The sequence below is a fragment of the Syzygium oleosum genome, unplaced genomic scaffold, assembly GCF_021117445.2.
Source record: "Syzygium oleosum isolate NSW1041296 unplaced genomic scaffold, Sole_v2.1 Sole_v2.01, whole genome shotgun sequence".
In the NCBI taxonomy this organism is placed as follows: domain Eukaryota; kingdom Viridiplantae; phylum Streptophyta; class Magnoliopsida; order Myrtales; family Myrtaceae; genus Syzygium; species Syzygium oleosum.
The window spans coordinates 30259509-30278218 of NW_026607485.1; the positions used below are offsets into that span (position 1 = coordinate 30259509).

Below are 18710 nucleotides of genomic sequence, written 5' to 3' on the forward strand. Positions count from 1 at the left end.
TCCTTCTTGGTCACAACTGTAGCCCTTATGAAAAGCATGTTCAACCTCACATTGTTAATGTACCATGTCCAGATCTCATGTGATGTCATCGTGTTATAAGAGTGCCAGGAGAATTTTCACTGAAACCGAGAAACAAGGTTCGATAATTGATCTGTTGATGCTTTCCAATCTTCTCTAGTTAACTCCATAAGCAGGCGGCCGGGCGATCGATCCATCTCCAACACCATCCGGGAGGAAGATACTCATATCGAAATACCCTCTGGCAGAAATCTACCATCTTGAAACTATTGAAAATTAACACGCAAGGGCATATACGGGGGAAGCGATAAACGAGAAGTTTACTAGCTTGAATACGACAACAAAATTCTCATAAGATTTGGGTATCTTATCCGCCTTACAATTTGACAAACTTCCCCCAAGTCTGTAGACCAAGAGTAGTTATCTGTACAAGTTGCGCATACGCCCCGGCTATTGTTCATCCATCTCAGGAAGTCTACCACTTTCAAAGCTGTGATTATTCATCCAGACAGGTTCAAGCAAAGCCCGAGCGGCATTCAATTGGTTCTGTCTATACCCTGAAATTTGTTCTCCAAGCTTTTTCTCTATGGCAAGATAGATTTGATCAAGAGAAGCCAACATCATATCAAGTCGATCCCAATGTCGATTTTCCTGCCCAACTAGCTTCGCAGTCACAAAGTGCAAGAGTCCCAACACAAGGCCGTCATTATCCCTCTCGAGCCCAATCACTGAACCAGCCAAGAAAATCATCCCAACTGCATCAAGTAGATTAGCATTTGCTTTCAGCAGAACGACTACCGTTCGCATTACCTTTTTAAATGCTGGGTACTTCTCGGATTGTGAGATGCTCTCATCCTCCACTTCAGAACAATCTTCAGAGAGTTCATCTACTTCCATTCTTGCTACAACCGAAGGCCATGATGGAAAATGGGTTGAAATATCTGACATGGTTAGAGAAATATCTCCATGGATCTTGTTCAGCACATATGTGGATCCCAGGGCCACAACCAAATCGGGCAGCCATGGTTTTGCTGCTGCAATAAGACGCATGGCGCATCCGTATCCCAATGATAACTCGACGCTAATTATCAGATCGACCAAATGATTGGCTAGATCAAAGATTTCCAACTGAACTTTTGAAGCTTCGCTGGTGTCTGTAAGGACTAGATTAAGCAATTTTACCATGTAAGTGAAGGAGCTCTTCAGACACATGGTTATTTCTTTCATGTCATCCTCTGTAAAATGCAATGAGTAGCTAGATAGTTGCGCTAAATCTGAGATAATCTGTCGAACGGCTGCTGATGCGTAGTGTAAGCATCTCCCATAATTGCCAGAATAAAATCTCAAGGTTATGGCATCACTTATGAACTTGAAAATTGCAGTTAGCATTGTCACCTTTCTGGATATCCTTTTTCCCGTTGATTGTAGAGAGCCTGGAATGATGTCACAAAAATAAAACATTAGCTGCCAATCGAAGCACATGCCAAACATCTGCTGTAACCATACAATGACCTTGCCACTGAGATGATCCCATAGAGGTTACTTCGAAGTGATTGTGCAGTTACTTTTTCTAATTGTGACATTTCAAACAGTGTACTTCATTGACGCCACTCTACGAGGGAAGTCCTCGGGTCAAAGCAATACTGTCAGCCCAAAAGAAGAAAAATCAGCTAACCAAGGCCCAGTTGTCCAGTAAGGTGACCAAAAGGAGACATATGCTGTTCATCTATGTCCTAATCTTCTTTAGATCAGGAACTAAATCATGCCAACAAAAGTAACCCTTCTGAGATTTCCTCGACTCAGAATGTCTTGGCAGTTTAGATGAACAAAACCACCAAACCTACTTAACCGACAGTAAGTGTCCTTCTGTAGATAAAAGCGGCATGAGTTGATGAAGAGCATCTCATGATAACAAGGATTACGCCTTCGCCAGCAAAAGCAGGATAAGCAGATGCTACCATTTCCATCCACACCTAGAGAATTTTAATTTAAGCAACACTACCATCCAAATGATTAGAGGGAATTGTGAAAGTATTCACAGTTGCAAACTATAAGCTAATTACTATTGCTTCATGCACATTACAAGTTAAACTTTACAAGAATATGAATAAATGGGAAATTCGCATGATATCAGATAATTAGAATAAAGGACCTTTTTCTCTTATGCCCTTCCACACACTCACCAGTATCGCTTGGTTTAGAGGCATCTGTTGCTGGTTCCTTCTCTTTTTGTCCTGAGGCAGGATTAACAGGACCACCAGCTCTGAGCAGCTTCTCCACACAATTTAGCAACTGATCCATAACCTAATAAAGCATGATAATTAGCCAAGCACCTACACAGGTTCTTCACATGTTATAAGCTGATTGTGAGAAAATTGGCATTTGGCACACCTTAAAATTGGTCATCAGTCAGTATCACAATGTAGGCATAGTGCCTGGTAAACAATTCTAGGTTTACATTTTATTTTCCCTAACTGATGCTAACAAGGACAGAATGAGAAGGCTGGTATATAGGAAAAGTGAGAGAAAGGCAGAAACCTATCATGCAGATGGACCAGAAACCACGATGAACAAATAGTACATAATCATCATCACCATTTTGTCCAAAGTGAACTTCCTACTAATGATAGTCATTATGAGTCACTTATAAAAAGAAAGATTTTTACCTCTATCGCTGCTCTTGAAGGGTCAGATGTGCTATATGTCCTGTTGCGAGAGCTCTGTGAACTACTCAGGCTAAGATCTGCCGAGGCCATATGCAGCACCAAAGTTGTATATGCCAAGAGAGGGTATATGCTCATGTATTCAACATTCACACACTCCACAATGCTGGCTGTGGCAATAACCTTTAGAGTATTAAGAATCAGTTCACAAGATGAAGAAGCCAACATAGCCTTCCGAGAGTCCTCACATCCAAGCAAGTCTTTTATTTGCCAGGCTACTCCTACAGCAGCCAAATAGCCATCCTCAAAGCTCGATGGTGTCTGCTGGCTGACACTTCTCTTTTTAGTTAAATTTTTCAGTGATGACTGACTTTTTTTCCTTTTTGAAGAGGAAATACTCTGCTTCTCTGACATATCAATGCCAAAATTCTTATGGCAATGGAAAGCAGCATTTTGCAGCAATTTTGAGAAAGCGTCAAACATATCACCGCATCGATCATAAGAGAGCAACAACTTATGGGCACTTCTTACTTCAGATTGTCTTTCTTCATTTTCACATATGCCAATACAGTCCATGACTAGGCGCCCACATTCTTCAATGAGCCCTGACACATCATCTGGGGAGATGGCAGAGACGATATTGAGAACAGAAGATTGAGCATGCGCAGTTGGTGCTGCAGCAAATAAGCACCTCAGCTTGTCATTTGCAAACATTTCCTTCAGGGCATCCTTGTATGATGGCTCACCAACAAGTTGCTTACAAATGTATGCAGCAGCATGAAGTAGACCCTCAATCTGATCTTCATTCAGCTTATTGGTTGACAAGACAAAACTGATAAATACTTTGAAAAGTTGCATAAGAGACTTCAATGGTGCACCTTCCGAGGCAGAATACTCACAAAACCTTGCTCCAGCCTTGGGCGACCTCTTAATAAGCGTAACACATCGATTACATGCCTCTTCAAAAGTTACTTTGGAGGGAAAATATGATGGCAAAAGCAATCTTGTGATCTTTTGTGCAACTTGTGCCTGATCAGTTGCAAGCGTGGACAATAGTGCTTCTAGTGTTACCACCTATAGAACATAAGTGTGAATAAGAAACAAAACCAGCCAAACAATAAAAGATTGCATTATCTTAACACAGAATAGATAGGAGATGGCACTTCAACCTTATTGAACTGAAAGGATCGAATATCTCTAGTGAGGAGGAGAAGTTCAATTAGTGCAACTCGCACAGAAAGAGTACAATCTGTAATCAGATGCCCGAGTCTTGGTAGTAGCACTTTAAGAACCTCATGTGACTGTGCATTACCAAGCAAATACGCGACTCCATTTATAGTGGAAAGCCTAACTTCACTGCAGTTGTCATACGCCATGTCATCAAAAATCCTTGTGATAATCTTGGTGATGGTAGATGAAGGAATAACTTCCCAGAACAGATTAAGGATGCGGCAACAACCTTCTACTGCAACAACTCTTACGTCGGGACAATCATCCTTGAGCAGTCTTTCCAACAAATAGAACTGTCTGTCAAGTAAGCTGTCCTTAACCTCTTTAGTGGCATCTGGATCTTCTAGAGGGAACACGTCCAGCAGTAAGTGCAGTGCATTCTGTCGAACATCTGAGTTTGCGACCTGTCATGGCAAGTGTAAACATTCAGACATTGCATCGGCGAACTGACTAAGGAAAAAAAAATTTTGTTCCAACTCCCCAGTTTGTTCAGTTTTAATTGGTATCACACAACTACAAAGACTACCAACTAAAGGAGGGCCACTGATCCACCTTTCACTGACCAATGGATATAAACAGCAGTCTGCCCAAACATAACCAACCTAAATGCTGGTTCGACACATGCCACAAACTCTTCCTAGTTGTGCCAGCATCAAACTCTTGTTTGTTCACCTCTAACCAAGATAACTATGGATGCAATCAGTATCAAATGATATCAGAAAAAGGGAAAACCTCTGTATCTGTATGTAGATAGCATCATCGGATCATTCATTCCTATCGATCAAACCCACAAAATTTGTCCTTTTCTTTTGCAATAAATTCATCCATAATCTGACAATACCTGTAGCGAGCGGAAAAGCACTGGCTCGGTCAAACGGAAAAGGACCTTCTCGACGCCATCAACAGTTCGCTGATTGATAAACCCACCCAAGACTCTTCTGATCGATGTCGCAAGTGCCGTGGAACTCGAGTGTATCGCCCCTTCGATTAAACCCTGCAAAAACCCGTTTTCAATCTCGTTTTTTGAATCTCCCTCCGCAGCATTCCACGCCCTGAACAGTATATCCCCATACGCCTCCAACATCGACTTCCTCCCGAAGGGAATCTGCGACTTAATCATCGCCAAAACCTCCTTCACAAGCTGCCTGCTCAGCCCAAACATGAACGCCACGAATCGCTTCCCTTCCTCGGTCTTCAAATACAACGGCGAGATCACACACCGAATCAGCAACATCTTCAAGTCCTCGATGCTGTCATCCTCAAAATCGAACAAGCCGAACGCATCGCGCATCGCGTAAACCCTGCTCACGTCGACCTTCTTCTTCAGAGTCAAGGACCTCGACACAAGGAACGGCAGGAACTGCGAGATCAAATTCTCCCTCCCGGGCAGATCGCCCTTCCACCACTCCTCACACAAGCCCACGATCTCCCCGGACAACACCGAGTCCGACTCGAAGAGAACCAGATTATCGTGCAGCGCCCGTGCCGACGGCAGCAGATCGCCCGCCGGGCACACCCCGGGAGCGGCGGCCGAGGCGCACAGCCGGGCCACGTGCGCCAGGACCCGGAGCCTCTCCAGGAGCTCCTGCTTCCGGCGGCCGAGGCTGGGCGGCGGGGGGGGGTCGGGGCCGCCGCCGCCGCCCCGGGGCTCGGAGAGGCGGGAGGAGCGGCGGGGGCGCTTCGGGGGAGGGGAGGCGAGGAGGTCGCCTCCGGGGTCGGCATCGGGGGGGCCGCGGAGGAGGCCGTCGAGGGAGGCGACGGACCGGGAGATGGCGCGGTGCAGAGAGAGAGGGAGCGACGGCGAGGCGGAGGAGGAGGAGGAGAGAGGAAGGGGCTGGGAGTGGAGGATGGATTTGAGGGCGGGCTTCGAGGATTTGAGGCTGAGGTTGGCGACGGCGGAGAGGAAGTCTTCCGGCGAGGATTTGAGGGCGGAGCGGAGCCGCTTCTCCATCGGCGAAGGAGCGAGAGAGAGAGAGAGAGAGAGAGGGAAAATGGAGAGGTCTCTCGCTTTTTGAATTTTGGCTGGGTTTATCAAAACGACACAAACGATTCTGAACTTTGACCCAACTTGTGATATGATCTCCGAACTTTTAATTTATTCAATATAATCTCTAAAATATAGCTCAATACGTAATGTGATCTCTGAATTTTCAATTTGTCCAATGTAATCCTTTGACTTTTGGTACATATTCAATTTACTCCTTGAACTATATGAAAATGTTCAAAAATGATAACATTAAAACATTAAACATTTTCATATAATTCAGGGACTAAGTTGAATATGTATCAAAGGTTTATGAATCACATTGAACAAATTAAAAGTTTATGAACTGCATTGTATATTGAATCAAAGTTCATAAACCGTAGTGAACAAATTAAAAATTTAGTAATTGCATTACATATTGAGTTAAAGTACATTGACCATTTATGTCATTATCCCTTTTATCAAAGGAACGAACAAATTGATGACGACGAACTTGAAAAGGAAAAGACTTTTGCTTTTGGCCCCGAACTTGCACATTTTGCTCCATTGTTTCTTCTTCTTTTAATTTATCTAATCAAGTCCTCAAACTCACGTGTAACTATTCTAATTGAATCCCTTCCAACACCTAATATAATTAATTATAGCCGACATAGTCTTTGTATTCGGCAAGAATTTTTGACGTGGAAAGCTCGAGTGCCGTCTCCATGTTGGAAAATTCCATTACTCGTGTTTTGGTTATGGTCCTCACCTTCGAGATTTTCGGTCCATACGTCAATTAGTAGTCAACGGTGGCATAAAGTTTTTCTGCATCATATTATTCTCCGTCCCCTCCGATGGATCAGCTCCAATTAAACCGGATTCAAGGTCTGAGGAACTTGGTTGGGAAAGTTATGCAAGTTTAAGGATTAAATTGAACAAAATAAAAATTTAGTGATATAATTGAAAAAAAAGGGGTTAATACCACGAAAAATCCTAAACTGGTACACTTGTGACACATTTACCCCAAACTATTTTTTTGACCATAAAAAACCCCAAACTGGTACACATGTGACAATTTTATCCCAAACATACCACAAAAAACCCTAAACTGGTACACATGTGACAATTTTACCCCGAACTAATTTTTAATATTTTTTTATTTTTTTGAATTTTTTCTTTTTTCTTTTCTTTTCTTTTCTTTTTTTTTCCTTCACCTTCAACCTCCGGCGACCGGCCAGAGGCGGAAGCCGGCGAGGGCGACCCTCGTCGGTATCGGGCGAGGGCTGCCCTCACCGGATCCGGCGAGGGCGACCCTCGCCTGCGTCAAACGAGGGCCGTCCTCGCCTGCCCAGGGCAAGGGCGACCCTCGCCCGGGCTCGGGCGAGGTGGCCCTCGCCAGCAGCAGCGAGGGTCGCCCTCGCCCAGAATCCGGCGTCCCGAGGCGAGGGCGGCCGGCAGCCGGCGGGCGGCCCTCGCACTGAGTCGGGCGAGAGTCGCCCTTGCCCTGGGCGGGCGAGGACGGCCCTCGCCGGCTTCCGCCTCTGGCCGGTCGCCGGACCGGCGACCGGCCAAGGTTTGAAGATGAAAAAAAAAAGAAAAGAATAAAAAATAAATAAAAATTTGAAAAAAATAAAAAATAATATTAAAATTTTAATTCAGGGTAAAATTGTCGCATATGTACCAGTTTTGGGTTTTTTGTGGTAAGTTCAGGGTAAAATTGTCACAGGTGTACTAGTTTGGGGTTTTTGGTGGTCAAAAAAATAGTTCAGGGTAAAATTATCACAGGTGTACCAGTTTGAGGCTTTTTATGGTCAAAAAAATAGTTTGGGGTAAATGTGTCACAAGTGTACCAGTTTAGGGTTTTTCGTGGTATTAACCCAAAAAAAAAACATGCAAGTTCGGAGAGAAAGCAAATTTTTACCATCTAGGAAAAGGTAACCATTTGTCTTTTCGAAATTTGCTCTAGGCTTTAAGTATTCCTAAGCTATTATTTCTTTTTTTGGGATGATGACACAAATAATCTCCGACCTTTGGCCCAATTTACAATATGGTCCCTAAACTTTTAATTTATTCGATGTGGCTCCTGAACTTTAAACCAATCTGCAATGTGATATCTGAACTTTTAATTTGTTCAATGTAGTCCCGTAACTTTTGGTATATGTTCAACCTAATAATATAAAGATTAGGACCCTGAGAGAAAGGAAGAACCAAAGTACAGAGGAATAAAGGAGAAGTTTAAACTATGAACAATAAAAGAGAGATAGATAACGCAAAGAGCAGAAAGAGAGATTTTTAATTAATGCTTTGTATTGATTTCTCCCGTTAATGATTTACAAAGAGATTGTGGGTTTATATAAACTTGTAGAGAATCTGCATAACAAAATTCAGTTGAAGTTTGTATAAAATTGAATAAGTTATAGATAAAGAGTTATAGATATGGAGAGGAGCTGGAAGTTTCTCGCTAAATCGATTCTGGTGGAAATAACTTTGACTTGTTCAACATCCCCTCGCAAACTGACGGGGTGGCACGAATCGTCAACTTGGATCGTAGAAGTCGAAAATGTGCAGAGGAGAGTCCTTTGGCGAAAATTTCAGCAGACTAATCAACAGATGAAATGAAGTGAAGATAGAGCTGCCCACGAGCTAGTCGTTCACGAATAAAATGATAGTCAATCTCCACATGTTTTGTGCGAGCATGAAAAACAGGGTTTGCAATCAGGTACAATGATGATAAATTATCACACCAAAGAGTAGATAGATGTGGTGGAAGAGCATTTAGATCTTTCAGGAGATATTCAATCCACATAAGTTTTGCAATTGTATCCGCCAAACACTTATATTCAACTTCTATACTGGAACGTGCCACAGTTCGTTATTTGCGAGAGCTCAAAGAAATAAGATTACGACCAAGGAAAATGCAATAACTTCCAACAAAGCGTCGATCGTCACGATTACTAGCCCAGCTTGCATTTGAAAAGGCATGGAGAGTTGTAGATGAACCGCGAGTAAACAAAATACCAAATCGAAAAGTGTCTACAAGATAGCGCGTAGGATGCGCTTCACTGATTGCCAATGGGTTGTGGTAGGGGCATGGAGGAATTGACATGCAGTATTGACGGAGTAGGCAATATATGGTCGTGTAAGTGTTAAATATTGTAGACTACCAACAATACTTCGATAAAAATAGAGGGTTCGGGAGAGGGTCTCCATGGTGGAGAGAAAAGGGCTCATCGGTGGTGCACGGTGTGGAAATAGCCTGAGCATTGGTCATTTTGGAGCGAGCTAGAATGTCATGTGTAAACATGGCCTGATGAAGGATGAGGCAATCAGAAGTGAACTGTACTTCAACACTAAGGAAGTAATGAAGGAAACCCAAATCTTCGATAGCAAATTTGGCTTGGAGAGCACTAAGGAGGTTTGTAAATGGAACGTGAGGAGAACTTGTGAGGATGATATTGTCAACATACACAAGGAGTATCATATTATAGTGACGTGTATGTAGAACTAATAATGAAGAGTCCGCACTCTGACATCCGAAATCTAAGAGCAATTAAATAGGAGCTAAGTCGTTGGTACCAGGCTCGAGAGGCTTGCTTGAGGCCATAAAGAGAACGCCTGAGACGACAGACATGATGTGGCCTTGTTGTATCTACAAATCCTTGGGGTGTACCATATATACATCCTCATTAATTCAATAATGTCATTCCATTAATTCAAGTTTAAAGACAATATTGAACCATTTTATATAGTTAAAAGACTAAATTGAATATGTACTAAAAGTTTATGGACTATATTGAACAAATCGAAAGTTCAGGGATCACATTGCACATTAAGCTAAAGTTTAGAGATCGCATTAAACAAATTAAAAATTCATGGACCACATTGCACATTAAATCAAAGTTCATGGATCATTTATGTCATTTTCCCTCTCTTTTTTTCTGTGTTTATTTTCGCCATTTTGCCGAGGCATTTTCTTTTGTGCTTTATTATGCATTTTTTTCTTCACATTTGCTATACCTCTAAAGATCTTTCAACATGTTGATCGTGCATTGAACAATAGCCAAAGCATGCGCGTGCATTGCATGTATGCACATTATTGACATTTCAAAAGATTGTGCAAAATCACGTTATTACGACATATATAAATTATTAATGAACGAAAAGAAGCTATTGACACGATATGAAGAAGTACATATGAAAATATTTCATAGTTTGAATGTAGTTCATAAGATGGAACAAATTGGAATTTCAAAATTGAAACACGTGAGAAATAAAAATACATAGAGTTATCAATGCACTAATTTATTCATTAATAGAATTAGGGATGAGCAAGATGGGCCGCCTAAATCAGGACTAGACCGGACCGACCGGTTTGGTCTGGTTCTCGGGAATATCGGTCCGGTTCCCGGTTCCTAAAAGTGGAATCGGTTTCTAGGCGGTCCGGTTCCCGGTTCTAGGGTGGGAACCGGACCGGACCGAACCGACAAGACTGGACCGATAAATATATATTTTTCTAATTTTTTCATATATATATATTTATTTACTTTTTAAATATATATTTAAATAATAAAAGAAGCATTTGATAGTTCATTTTTATTCGGTTCCAATGGGACCAACCCAAAAATGCTTTCATATATTGGTCCCGAAAATGCTTCCTGGTTCCCTCTTCCTTCACCAATTGGTCCCATTGGAACCGGACCGGACCGATGGTCCGGTCCGGTCCACGGTCCCAATATTAGCCGATCTGGTCCCCGGTCCTAGAAACTGGGAACCAGTCCTCCCGGTCTGGTTCCCGGTTCTTGGGTTGGACCAGATCGAACCGGGAACCGCTCATCCCTAAATAGAATTAACTAATTGAGGATATTTGGGGGAAAAAAGATTGTGATCTCTCAAAAGTGGGAGATTTTCTTTATTTTATATGATAGTAAGGCTAATAATTTAACAGTTGCAGCGTATTGTAACTTAATTATTTAATTTGTACTTTTACAAAAATCAGTAACTTCGAAGTACCTAAGCTGACTGCGCAAACAATGCAAAAGCAATCACTGCGAGGGCTTCTATACAATTCATCCAAGGAAAGGTTCCTACTTTTTAACCCAAAGTTTCACTAAAAAAGAATTGGTGAAGTAGCATTATGAAGAACTAAATTAAGGAACTTTAAAATATATTACTTCTTGCATAATAGTGTCCTTGATTTGAAGGTATGGTCTTTGGTAACCTTAATCAAGTTTTTCCCCCCCTTTTTGGGTCAGAAATTCACTTTCATTTCATTAGGATGAAGTTTGCAAATACACATATGTAAGCTTCAGAACAAAGGAGTTCCCAAAGGGCCGCAGCGGGATCGGAAGTCCAATTTTGTGGCCAGCTATTTCTTCTTTGGGCCTTCGCAACCCAATCAATAACTTTGTTGGTGCCACGGATATGCTTAGACTTAAATTTAACGGATTAAGTCGATTAAATATTCGGAGACAGTGAGGCCTTAAAACACAAGTTCTTATACCATTTATAAAGTGTGAATAACGTTGTTTACCATATCATATGTAGAATAGGTCAAAATTCTAAATTTTTTTTTCCGTGGACACAAAGAACATGATTGCCAAGTAAAACACCGTCTAACCTAAATTGTCAGGGATCGAATTGATTACATATATTAATCAAATGGGTCTCATATAATCAATGATCGTGACCTCATGCGATCCACGGACTCATGATCCATATAAATGTTTTCTCCTTTAAAAACAAGTGGATTTATCAAATATAATTTGTCGTGAGAATATCAGGTCATTCGTGATAAAAAAAAAATTCAATTGATTGCTATGAGATACACGATGAATTCTGATTGACCCTATCCATCTAAACCCTAATCTAGGTAAGCCCCACCCGTCCCATGAAGGCATGTGGAGTATTGGACCTTCTGACACATTCCAACTTTTATGAATCATAGGGAGGGCCCCCGCGAGCACCAGTTGAGGGAACTAAAGATGTCACTATATTTATCTACCATTCGTGGGAAAACCAAGGCCTAGGTTTAATTTTTATTTATTTATTTGATGTCATTGTGGAACCAAAATAATAAAGAGGCGCAAAATCTTTTGGAACTCAATTTTTGGTGCAAATGTTAAATTATAGTGTGATTGTAAATTTGCTTTAAGGCCTCTCTATGAAGTGCTAATCACGTTAGCTCATCATAAACGTACCACCTCACAATCTTTGATTTTGTGGCGTTAACATACATAAAGAAGCAAAGTTTTCCAATTGCGAAAGAGTCTAAGACCGTGAACGCGAATCAATGTGCCATGCTGACATACTAACTAAGCTCAGAGCACATTCATCCGGAGCGCCATCTTATCTTTCAAGTATTCCGGTATCCATGCCGATTTATTTTCATTCAAATTCTATAGAAAATTCATTGCCTCATTTGGTTTCGTGGACTTATTAAGGGTCCTAAGTCCTTCGGTTGTGGTTTGGTGACTCTTTTAGAGCAAACCTTTTCCCCAAACTAAAAAGAAATTCTTGACCAAAACATAAAAACATGATTCCAACATTAAGAAGAAGATAAATATGCTAAACAAACATAAACCATCTTCCTCATTCCCCATGCCTAGAAGATAATTATGAGATCTAGACACATTGATAAGGTTGCAATGACATGTGACCCATCTGGTGGAGGGGGTAGGGGAGGTTGATCTTTATAGGCTCCTAGACTACAACTTAATGGGAAAAAGGTGAAGCCACTCATAAAAAGCAAAGACTCCAACATTCCAAGCAAATATCCAATCACATCCAACATCCCATGCTTTTTTATTGGCCCAAACTCAACACAAATGTGTCAAATCAAGCAAAAACAAACAACACATTCCCTCATGGCTTTCAGCCTTTTGAAAGACACAAGGAAGCATCCCAAGCTCCCATCAAAAGGTAGGGACTTTTGCTAGGGTTCTACACTGCTCAATCACTACCGACCAAACAATTTCATGGTAAACAAAATCAAAATGAAACAAAATGCCAAACTGGGCATTAAAGCAAGTAGCAGCATTCTAAGCAAGCTGCTACGTCTAGCATGAATATAGACAAATTAGGATTAATTGGCTGCTTCTTTCTTCCACTCTCCTTGGTCTCTCTTCTGAACTTCATGTCATCTTCTTGCTTCTCTCTCTCTCTCTCTCTCTGAAAAAGTTTTAATCTTTTTTTAATTATATACTGTCTTTTCCTCCAGCTGCTTGGCTTTCACTGGCTGAAGAAAATTCTTCTTTTTCTCTGTTGTTGGTATTGGAAAATGAAGACCCCCGAGCCATCAAATCCAATCATGCTATTGAATTTGGGATTTTTAAACACTCATTAGACCTGTAATCATCATCCCCTAAAGCAATAACCTTGCCCAATACCACACAAAACTATTGCCTTCTGGTCTTTTTCTTCACAGGACAGTTCTGATCACTGTCATCGAATGGAAGCAATCTCTTGATGCCACTGGCATAGGTTAAGGATGATGAAACACTTCTCAGAACATCTCTGTGAGAAATTGTTTGAGGAGTCTTGAGTTTTTCCTGCTTCATTATTCCCTGAATAAGATTGTAACAGGCAAATATGTGCTCCTGTTGCAGTGAGATTTAAGAGACTACTATCAGAATTAACAATGATTCATTAGGGAAGGGACAGCATATTTTGCACAAACTCACATTATCTTGAGAATCCCATGATGAGATTCTACTTGTTTTAAGTTCCATTGCTTTTCTACTCAACTCAGCATCAGAAGATGATGATAGTGCTGCAGCAGCAGCAATAACAGATGGTCTATAATCCACCAAATTAATCTCTGGCACATAAATTGAATACGAATACATAAATACACGGTGTAAGAAGAATGAATACACACACATCAATCAATATACGCAAAATGCTTAATTTCACAGCTTAGACTAACTTTCTGTTACCTTTTGAAAGTGCAAGAACGAGCTCCATGGCAGTGAAGAAAAACTCCCTCTCTCTGGATTGGCCGTGGAATTTAAGGACCAAGTAGTGCAGATAAGAGAAGGGAGTGATTGAACCCAATTTCCACTCGAGCGTCTTCAAGATCAAGAGCTCCGTGTTCTGAATTATTTCGCCCTCAAAAACAAAATCTTGAGCTTGGAAATCTGATATTGCAGGGACTCTGTACTCCTCCATCTTTGCCGCCAGAAGCAAGCACGCCAGCGACAGCAATCGCACAGCCCACAACTTCCCGTCCTTCAAAAAGAATCCGACAATCCCAGATAAACATCATTCAGAATCAGATTCATCAAAACCAGAAGACCCAAAAAAAAAGACGAGACACAAAAAGGGTCTCGTCTATAGCTACTTAGAGACCACACTGATACGAAATGTTCGGATTTCGGAAGCATCGACAAGCACTCGTTGGCAAAACTCAAAACGAAAAAAAATAAGGAGTTCGCTTACGGCTATGGAGCGGATTGCAAGAAACCGATCGAGGTAAGTGATGGACAGATAGGCAGTGTGCAAGTGAAATCCGAACGATTCCCTTCTCTGCAAAACGCAGACACTTTTCTTTTAGCAATGGCGTTAACGACCATAAAGCGGTCAACTTTAAGAGAAAACAATCCAGACAGAGAGAGGCAGAGAGAGAGAGACATCAAAAATCCAATCAATGGCACTGGTCCGAGCACGCTTGAGCCAGAGGCTGCGAGGGGCAGAGGAGGAGGAGGAGGAGGAGCAGCTGAGCGAGAACGCAGGGTCCCGGGCCTCCTGCCGAATGAGCTTCTGGAAGTACTCGTCCTCGTCGCCGAAAACGAAGAACTGGGTCGGGTCGGTGCACTCGTGGTGGCGGGGGCGGTGGCAGTGGTGGTCATCGTCGTGAGCGGCGAGGAATGCTTCGTCCTCTTGGCACAGGAGGGAGACAACGTCGGAGCCATCGTCGCGGCCCATTCTTCTCTCTTTCCTTTAGTTTGTTTTTCTTTCTCCGCCTGGTCTTTTTCGGGCTGCTTCACTTGTCTTTCCTTGTACAGCTCTATAGGGAGGGAGGAGAAGAATCTCCTCCCGAGCAAGAAGAGATCGTGGGGAGATTTGGCGCTAAATCAACGTTGACGGGATTGACAGAGGGAGATGTAATCGTGGGGGAGTGATGGATATGGAGAGGAGAAGGCGCTTTCAGTGCCGCCAAAATCAGCGGGAGAAAGAGAGAGAGAGAAGGAGAGGTTATTTGCGGTTACATACAGCACAGCGTGGCTACAGTGGTTATGCAGAGTGCACAGTATTATTGCCTTTTTTTCTGGAGTAGGCATTATTCGCTATTTTCTTGCAATTTTTTTATAAATTTTTTTTTAGAGATAATTACACAAATGATCCCTGAACTTTGGCCCGATATGCGATATAGTTTCCAAACTTTCGATTTGTTCAATGTGGTTCCTGAATTTTTTGATCTGTTCGATGTGATCCCTGAATTTTTGGTAAATGTTCGATCTAGTCCCCAGATTATATGAAAATGTCTAGTGTCATATTTCTATTCATTCAAGTTCAGGGAACAAATATTGAATATTTTCATATAGTCTAGGGACTAGATTGAACATGTATCAAAGGTTCAGGGACCACATCGAACGAATTAAAAATTTAGGGACGATATTGCGCATTGGATTAAAGTTCAAAGACCACATTCAACAAATTAAAAGTTTAGGGACCGCATTGTACATTGGGCCAAAGTTCAGGGACTATTCGTGTCATTTTCTAATTTTTTTTGTTTGTTTCAGAAGGAGATTAATGTGGAATTTAGAGGATGGAGAGGAAAATATAACTTTCTTGACAGTGAAAGGTTATTGGCTAAAGTATTTTCCCCTTGGATTTTAGTTATTTGGGGTAACTATATGAAATGAGCTTAGCCGTTGGGGTGTTAATCGCCAGATATGGAAAGACAGGATGGAATTGCAATGAGACCTAGATAGATGAGGCATGATGTCCAATTTTCGATGAGAATTAGTTAAGTGTTCAAAAAAATCTTAAACATCTTTATTTTGTAGAAACAAAAAAAAAGGATAATGCCACTGCGAATTCTAACTTTCATCAAGTTTCAATGTTGTCTTTGATTTCTTTTTCATTTGAAGCCCTAAACTGTGAATTTCTTTTTTTATGTCAATCATTTTGGATTAAAATCTTGATGTGAACTATCATGTTGGTACTAATCGGGTCAATGAACGTAACAATAAAAGGAGGGAGAGGGAGGAAGGGAGAGCTACAAGTAAGTTGCCCGATGAATGGCCAAGGACGGTGTACGACGCCCTGGATGGCGATTAGAAGGTATTAACACTCAAATAACTAACTCCTAAAATCAATGAGTGGCAGGCTCGGTCGATAAGAATAAAGTTTGGTCAGGATAGAAGTCATCGGTCCACGATATGAGCTTGTCAATAATGAAGAGAATCGATATCAAATGGTGTGAATCATCGACAAGAGCCCTCACCAGGACCCAAGAGAAGTTGATCGACAAGGTCATCAATAACATGCTATCCCGGATTTTGGCCAAGTGTAGGAATGGTGCAGTTAACAAGCAATGGCCTGCCAACATATCAAAAGATAGTGGATCGACAAGAGTACATAACTACTAGGTGATTAAGCCAGCATTCTCCAGATTGGCAACTACTTGTACATAATCATTACTAAATAATAGGAGGTCGTCTCTATTACTTGTAATTTATTGTAATTGTAGATAGGATTACAAAGTTGCCAATGTATTCAAAATCAATAACTGCTTGTATACAACCGTCAATAATAGGCTATAAATAACTACATTGTACTCTTTGTAAAGGTTCGGCCAGTTAATCACATAATTCAATGTTTTTCATAATTTATCTTTACATGTAAATTTCTGGTAAATTTATCTTTCCTGCAGTTTTAATTTCTGGCCATTTACTTTCTTCCTAATCTACTTGTAAATGGGTTTGTAAAATGGGGATATGGGTTTCTGTTTTAGCTTTCTTTTTTGGGGCTCTGGTTTTCGTGGTTCATTAGGCTTATGGTCAGGAGGTGGTGGTGGAGAGGTTGGAGATAATACTGGAGTAGGGTTAGGCACTGCGTGGGATACCGTAAACTGGTACCTTCCACTGTCTTCACCAAAAGAACCTAGGGAAGAATCTCCATCTAGGTATCTCTCGTAAAAAGGATCTCGAGCCTTTTCTTTTTCTTCTTTGCCGAAGGGTGATCCTCTTCTTCTTCTTAAGGGGCTGTACAAAGTTCAACCCTTCATAATCTTTGTCAATGCAATTCAATCCATATTTAAAAGATATTTGCTTTTCTGGTGAAATATCTTTTTGGTATGTCTTATGGGACAACTTTTGTTGAATATGAGGAGATTGCAATGGCAAGAACCAAGAATCAACAAGAGGCTGACAATGCTGCTGGTAGCCACCTTGTTACCACCAACTTGTAATGAGATGGCTGCACATTCTGAGTCCTCAACCGCTGGAAAACCGGTGGAAGATAATTGTGCGAGAGATGCTGATCTTCCAAGACATGTCACTGAAGAGCAGTTGAGGAAAGTTGCACCAATTCCAATGTGGTGTGAACATACGCAAATTGCTGGAGGAATAGCAAAATGACCTGGTTAACTGCATTGTGAATCACATGTCAGATGTGATCACCCCATTGGTCATCAATACTGTCAATGATGCCATGTTAAGGCCATAGTATTCCAACCAACCACAATGACAATCCCAAGCGTATCTTGTGGCGTAAGGGTACGCTCCTAGTACATATGGGTCAATTTAATAACGCAAATAATTTAGGCCAGGTTTATCAACCCCTGTAAGACTGTTGTAAAGAACCAGAACTCAAATCAAGGCCAAAATAACGGAAGTAATCAAAATAATCAAATTAGAAACAATAATTTGGTGAATCTAACCGGTCGATAGAATGTTCAAGCAACAAATATTGAAAATAGTAGTCCAACAGGTGTAGTGGTATCACCTAATGTGCTATACATTCCCCGTAGGCCTAACTTGCTAGTTAATGTTAACATAGATAATCCAACAAAACTAGCATCACCTAAGGGGCGGCAACATAAGCGACCAGATCCTCAAATGGCTCCAGAACAGTTTGCCAAAAATAGTTGGACAACAATTAGGAATAGACAGGGGAGTCATCGGAACTATCTACGGGAAATTTTATCCTAAATGAGTTGATAATCAGCCTTTTCCTAGAGGCTTCAAAACTCCTGACTTTGCCATTTTTACTGGCAAAGACGAATAACCGATTGTCGAACATATTTATCGATTCATAGCCCAATGTGGTGAAATAGGAACAAATTACCTTTTTAGATTTAAGTTATTTATTTTGTATTTATCAAATACCGCTTTTACTCTACAGACTAATTTGCCACCTAATTTAGTTTGTAATTGTGGCAAAGATGTAAAGACAATTCCATTATTCATTTTATAGAACGATACTAGAGGTATCAATTGTTGACTAGGCTAGACTTTACCAATACAACAGTGAGTCAGTTGATTAATTTGTTGCTCAATTTAAAAAGGTTAGGAAGAGATACCTCACTTCACCCTAAAAAAAAAGAATTTATAAATTTGGCTTTCAATGGGTTAAAATTGAATTTAAGAGAGATATTCGGGGGTCAAAACTTTGCTGATTTATTTCAATATATAAGCATGAGCTGCTATGCTCGAAGAAATAGATAAGAGACTTCAAGCAAAACATGAAAATTATGAGTGTGTGCACCTAAGTGCTGGAAATTTGACGTGGCATGTCACTTGGAGTGAATATTTTTAGAAAGCTATAGCACTCAAGTGATCAATGAAAAAATTATATGTCACTCAAGTAATCGAAAAAAAAAAGTTGAGGTC

At 41.0% G+C, this 18710-nt stretch overlaps 2 protein-coding genes across 4 annotated transcripts; both read right to left on the reverse strand.

The window, feature by feature from the left end:
* Window positions 1-326: 326 nt before the first annotated feature.
* Window positions 327-5935, reverse strand: LOC115691569 (uncharacterized). The gene is made up of 5 exons (XM_030618251.2): window positions 4753-5935; window positions 3851-4315; window positions 2685-3755; window positions 2202-2322; window positions 327-1451 (listed from the first exon to the last, which is right to left on the reverse strand). The coding sequence occupies exons 1-5, from the start codon at window positions 5860-5862 to the stop codon at window positions 469-471; spliced, it is 3750 nt and encodes a 1249-aa protein (XP_030474111.2). The 5' UTR covers window positions 5863-5935; the 3' UTR covers window positions 327-468.
* A 6716-nt stretch (window positions 5936-12651) lies between these two features.
* On the reverse strand, window positions 12652-15080 carry LOC115691555 (cyclin-D5-1-like). Of its 3 annotated transcripts, none has more exons than XM_030618218.2 (5): window positions 14503-15080; window positions 14311-14397; window positions 13809-14100; window positions 13554-13642; window positions 12652-13469 (listed from the first exon to the last, which is right to left on the reverse strand). In XM_030618218.2, exons 1-5 carry the CDS (start codon window positions 14794-14796, stop codon window positions 13269-13271), a joined length of 963 nt encoding a protein of 320 aa, XP_030474078.2. In that variant the 5' UTR covers window positions 14797-15080; the 3' UTR covers window positions 12652-13268. The 3 variants fall into 3 exon arrangements, with proteins under 3 accessions (XP_030474078.2, XP_030474077.2, XP_030474076.2); XM_030618217.2 differs by having other exon boundaries at window positions 12652-13436; window positions 13554-13690; XM_030618216.2 differs by having other exon boundaries at window positions 13554-13690.
* Between the last annotated feature and the right edge of the window lie 3630 nt (window positions 15081-18710).

Excerpts from the sequence above, each read along its gene's own strand:
- LOC115691569 (XM_030618251.2), bottom strand. The coding sequence starts at position 5,862 with ATGGAGAAGCGGCTCCGCTCCGCCCTCAAATCCTCGCCGGAAGACTTC. Across the intron at positions 3,756-3,850 it reads GATCCTTTCAGTTCAATAAG|GTGGTAACACTAGAAGCACT; the intron begins GTTGAAGTGCCA and ends TATGTTCTATAG. Across the intron at positions 2,323-2,684 it reads CTTCAAGAGCAGCGATAGAG|GTTATGGATCAGTTGCTAAA; the intron begins GTAAAAATCTTT and ends ATGCTTTATTAG.
- LOC115691555 (XM_030618216.2), bottom strand. The coding sequence starts at position 14,796 with ATGGGCCGCGACGATGGCTCCGACGTTGTCTCCCTCCTGTGCCAAGAG. Across the intron at positions 14,101-14,310 it reads TTGCAATCCGCTCCATAGCC|GACGGGAAGTTGTGGGCTGT; the intron begins GTAAGCGAACTC and ends TTCTTTTTGAAG. Across the intron at positions 13,470-13,553 it reads CATGGGATTCTCAAGATAAT|GAGCACATATTTGCCTGTTA; the intron begins GTGAGTTTGTGC and ends TCACTGCAACAG.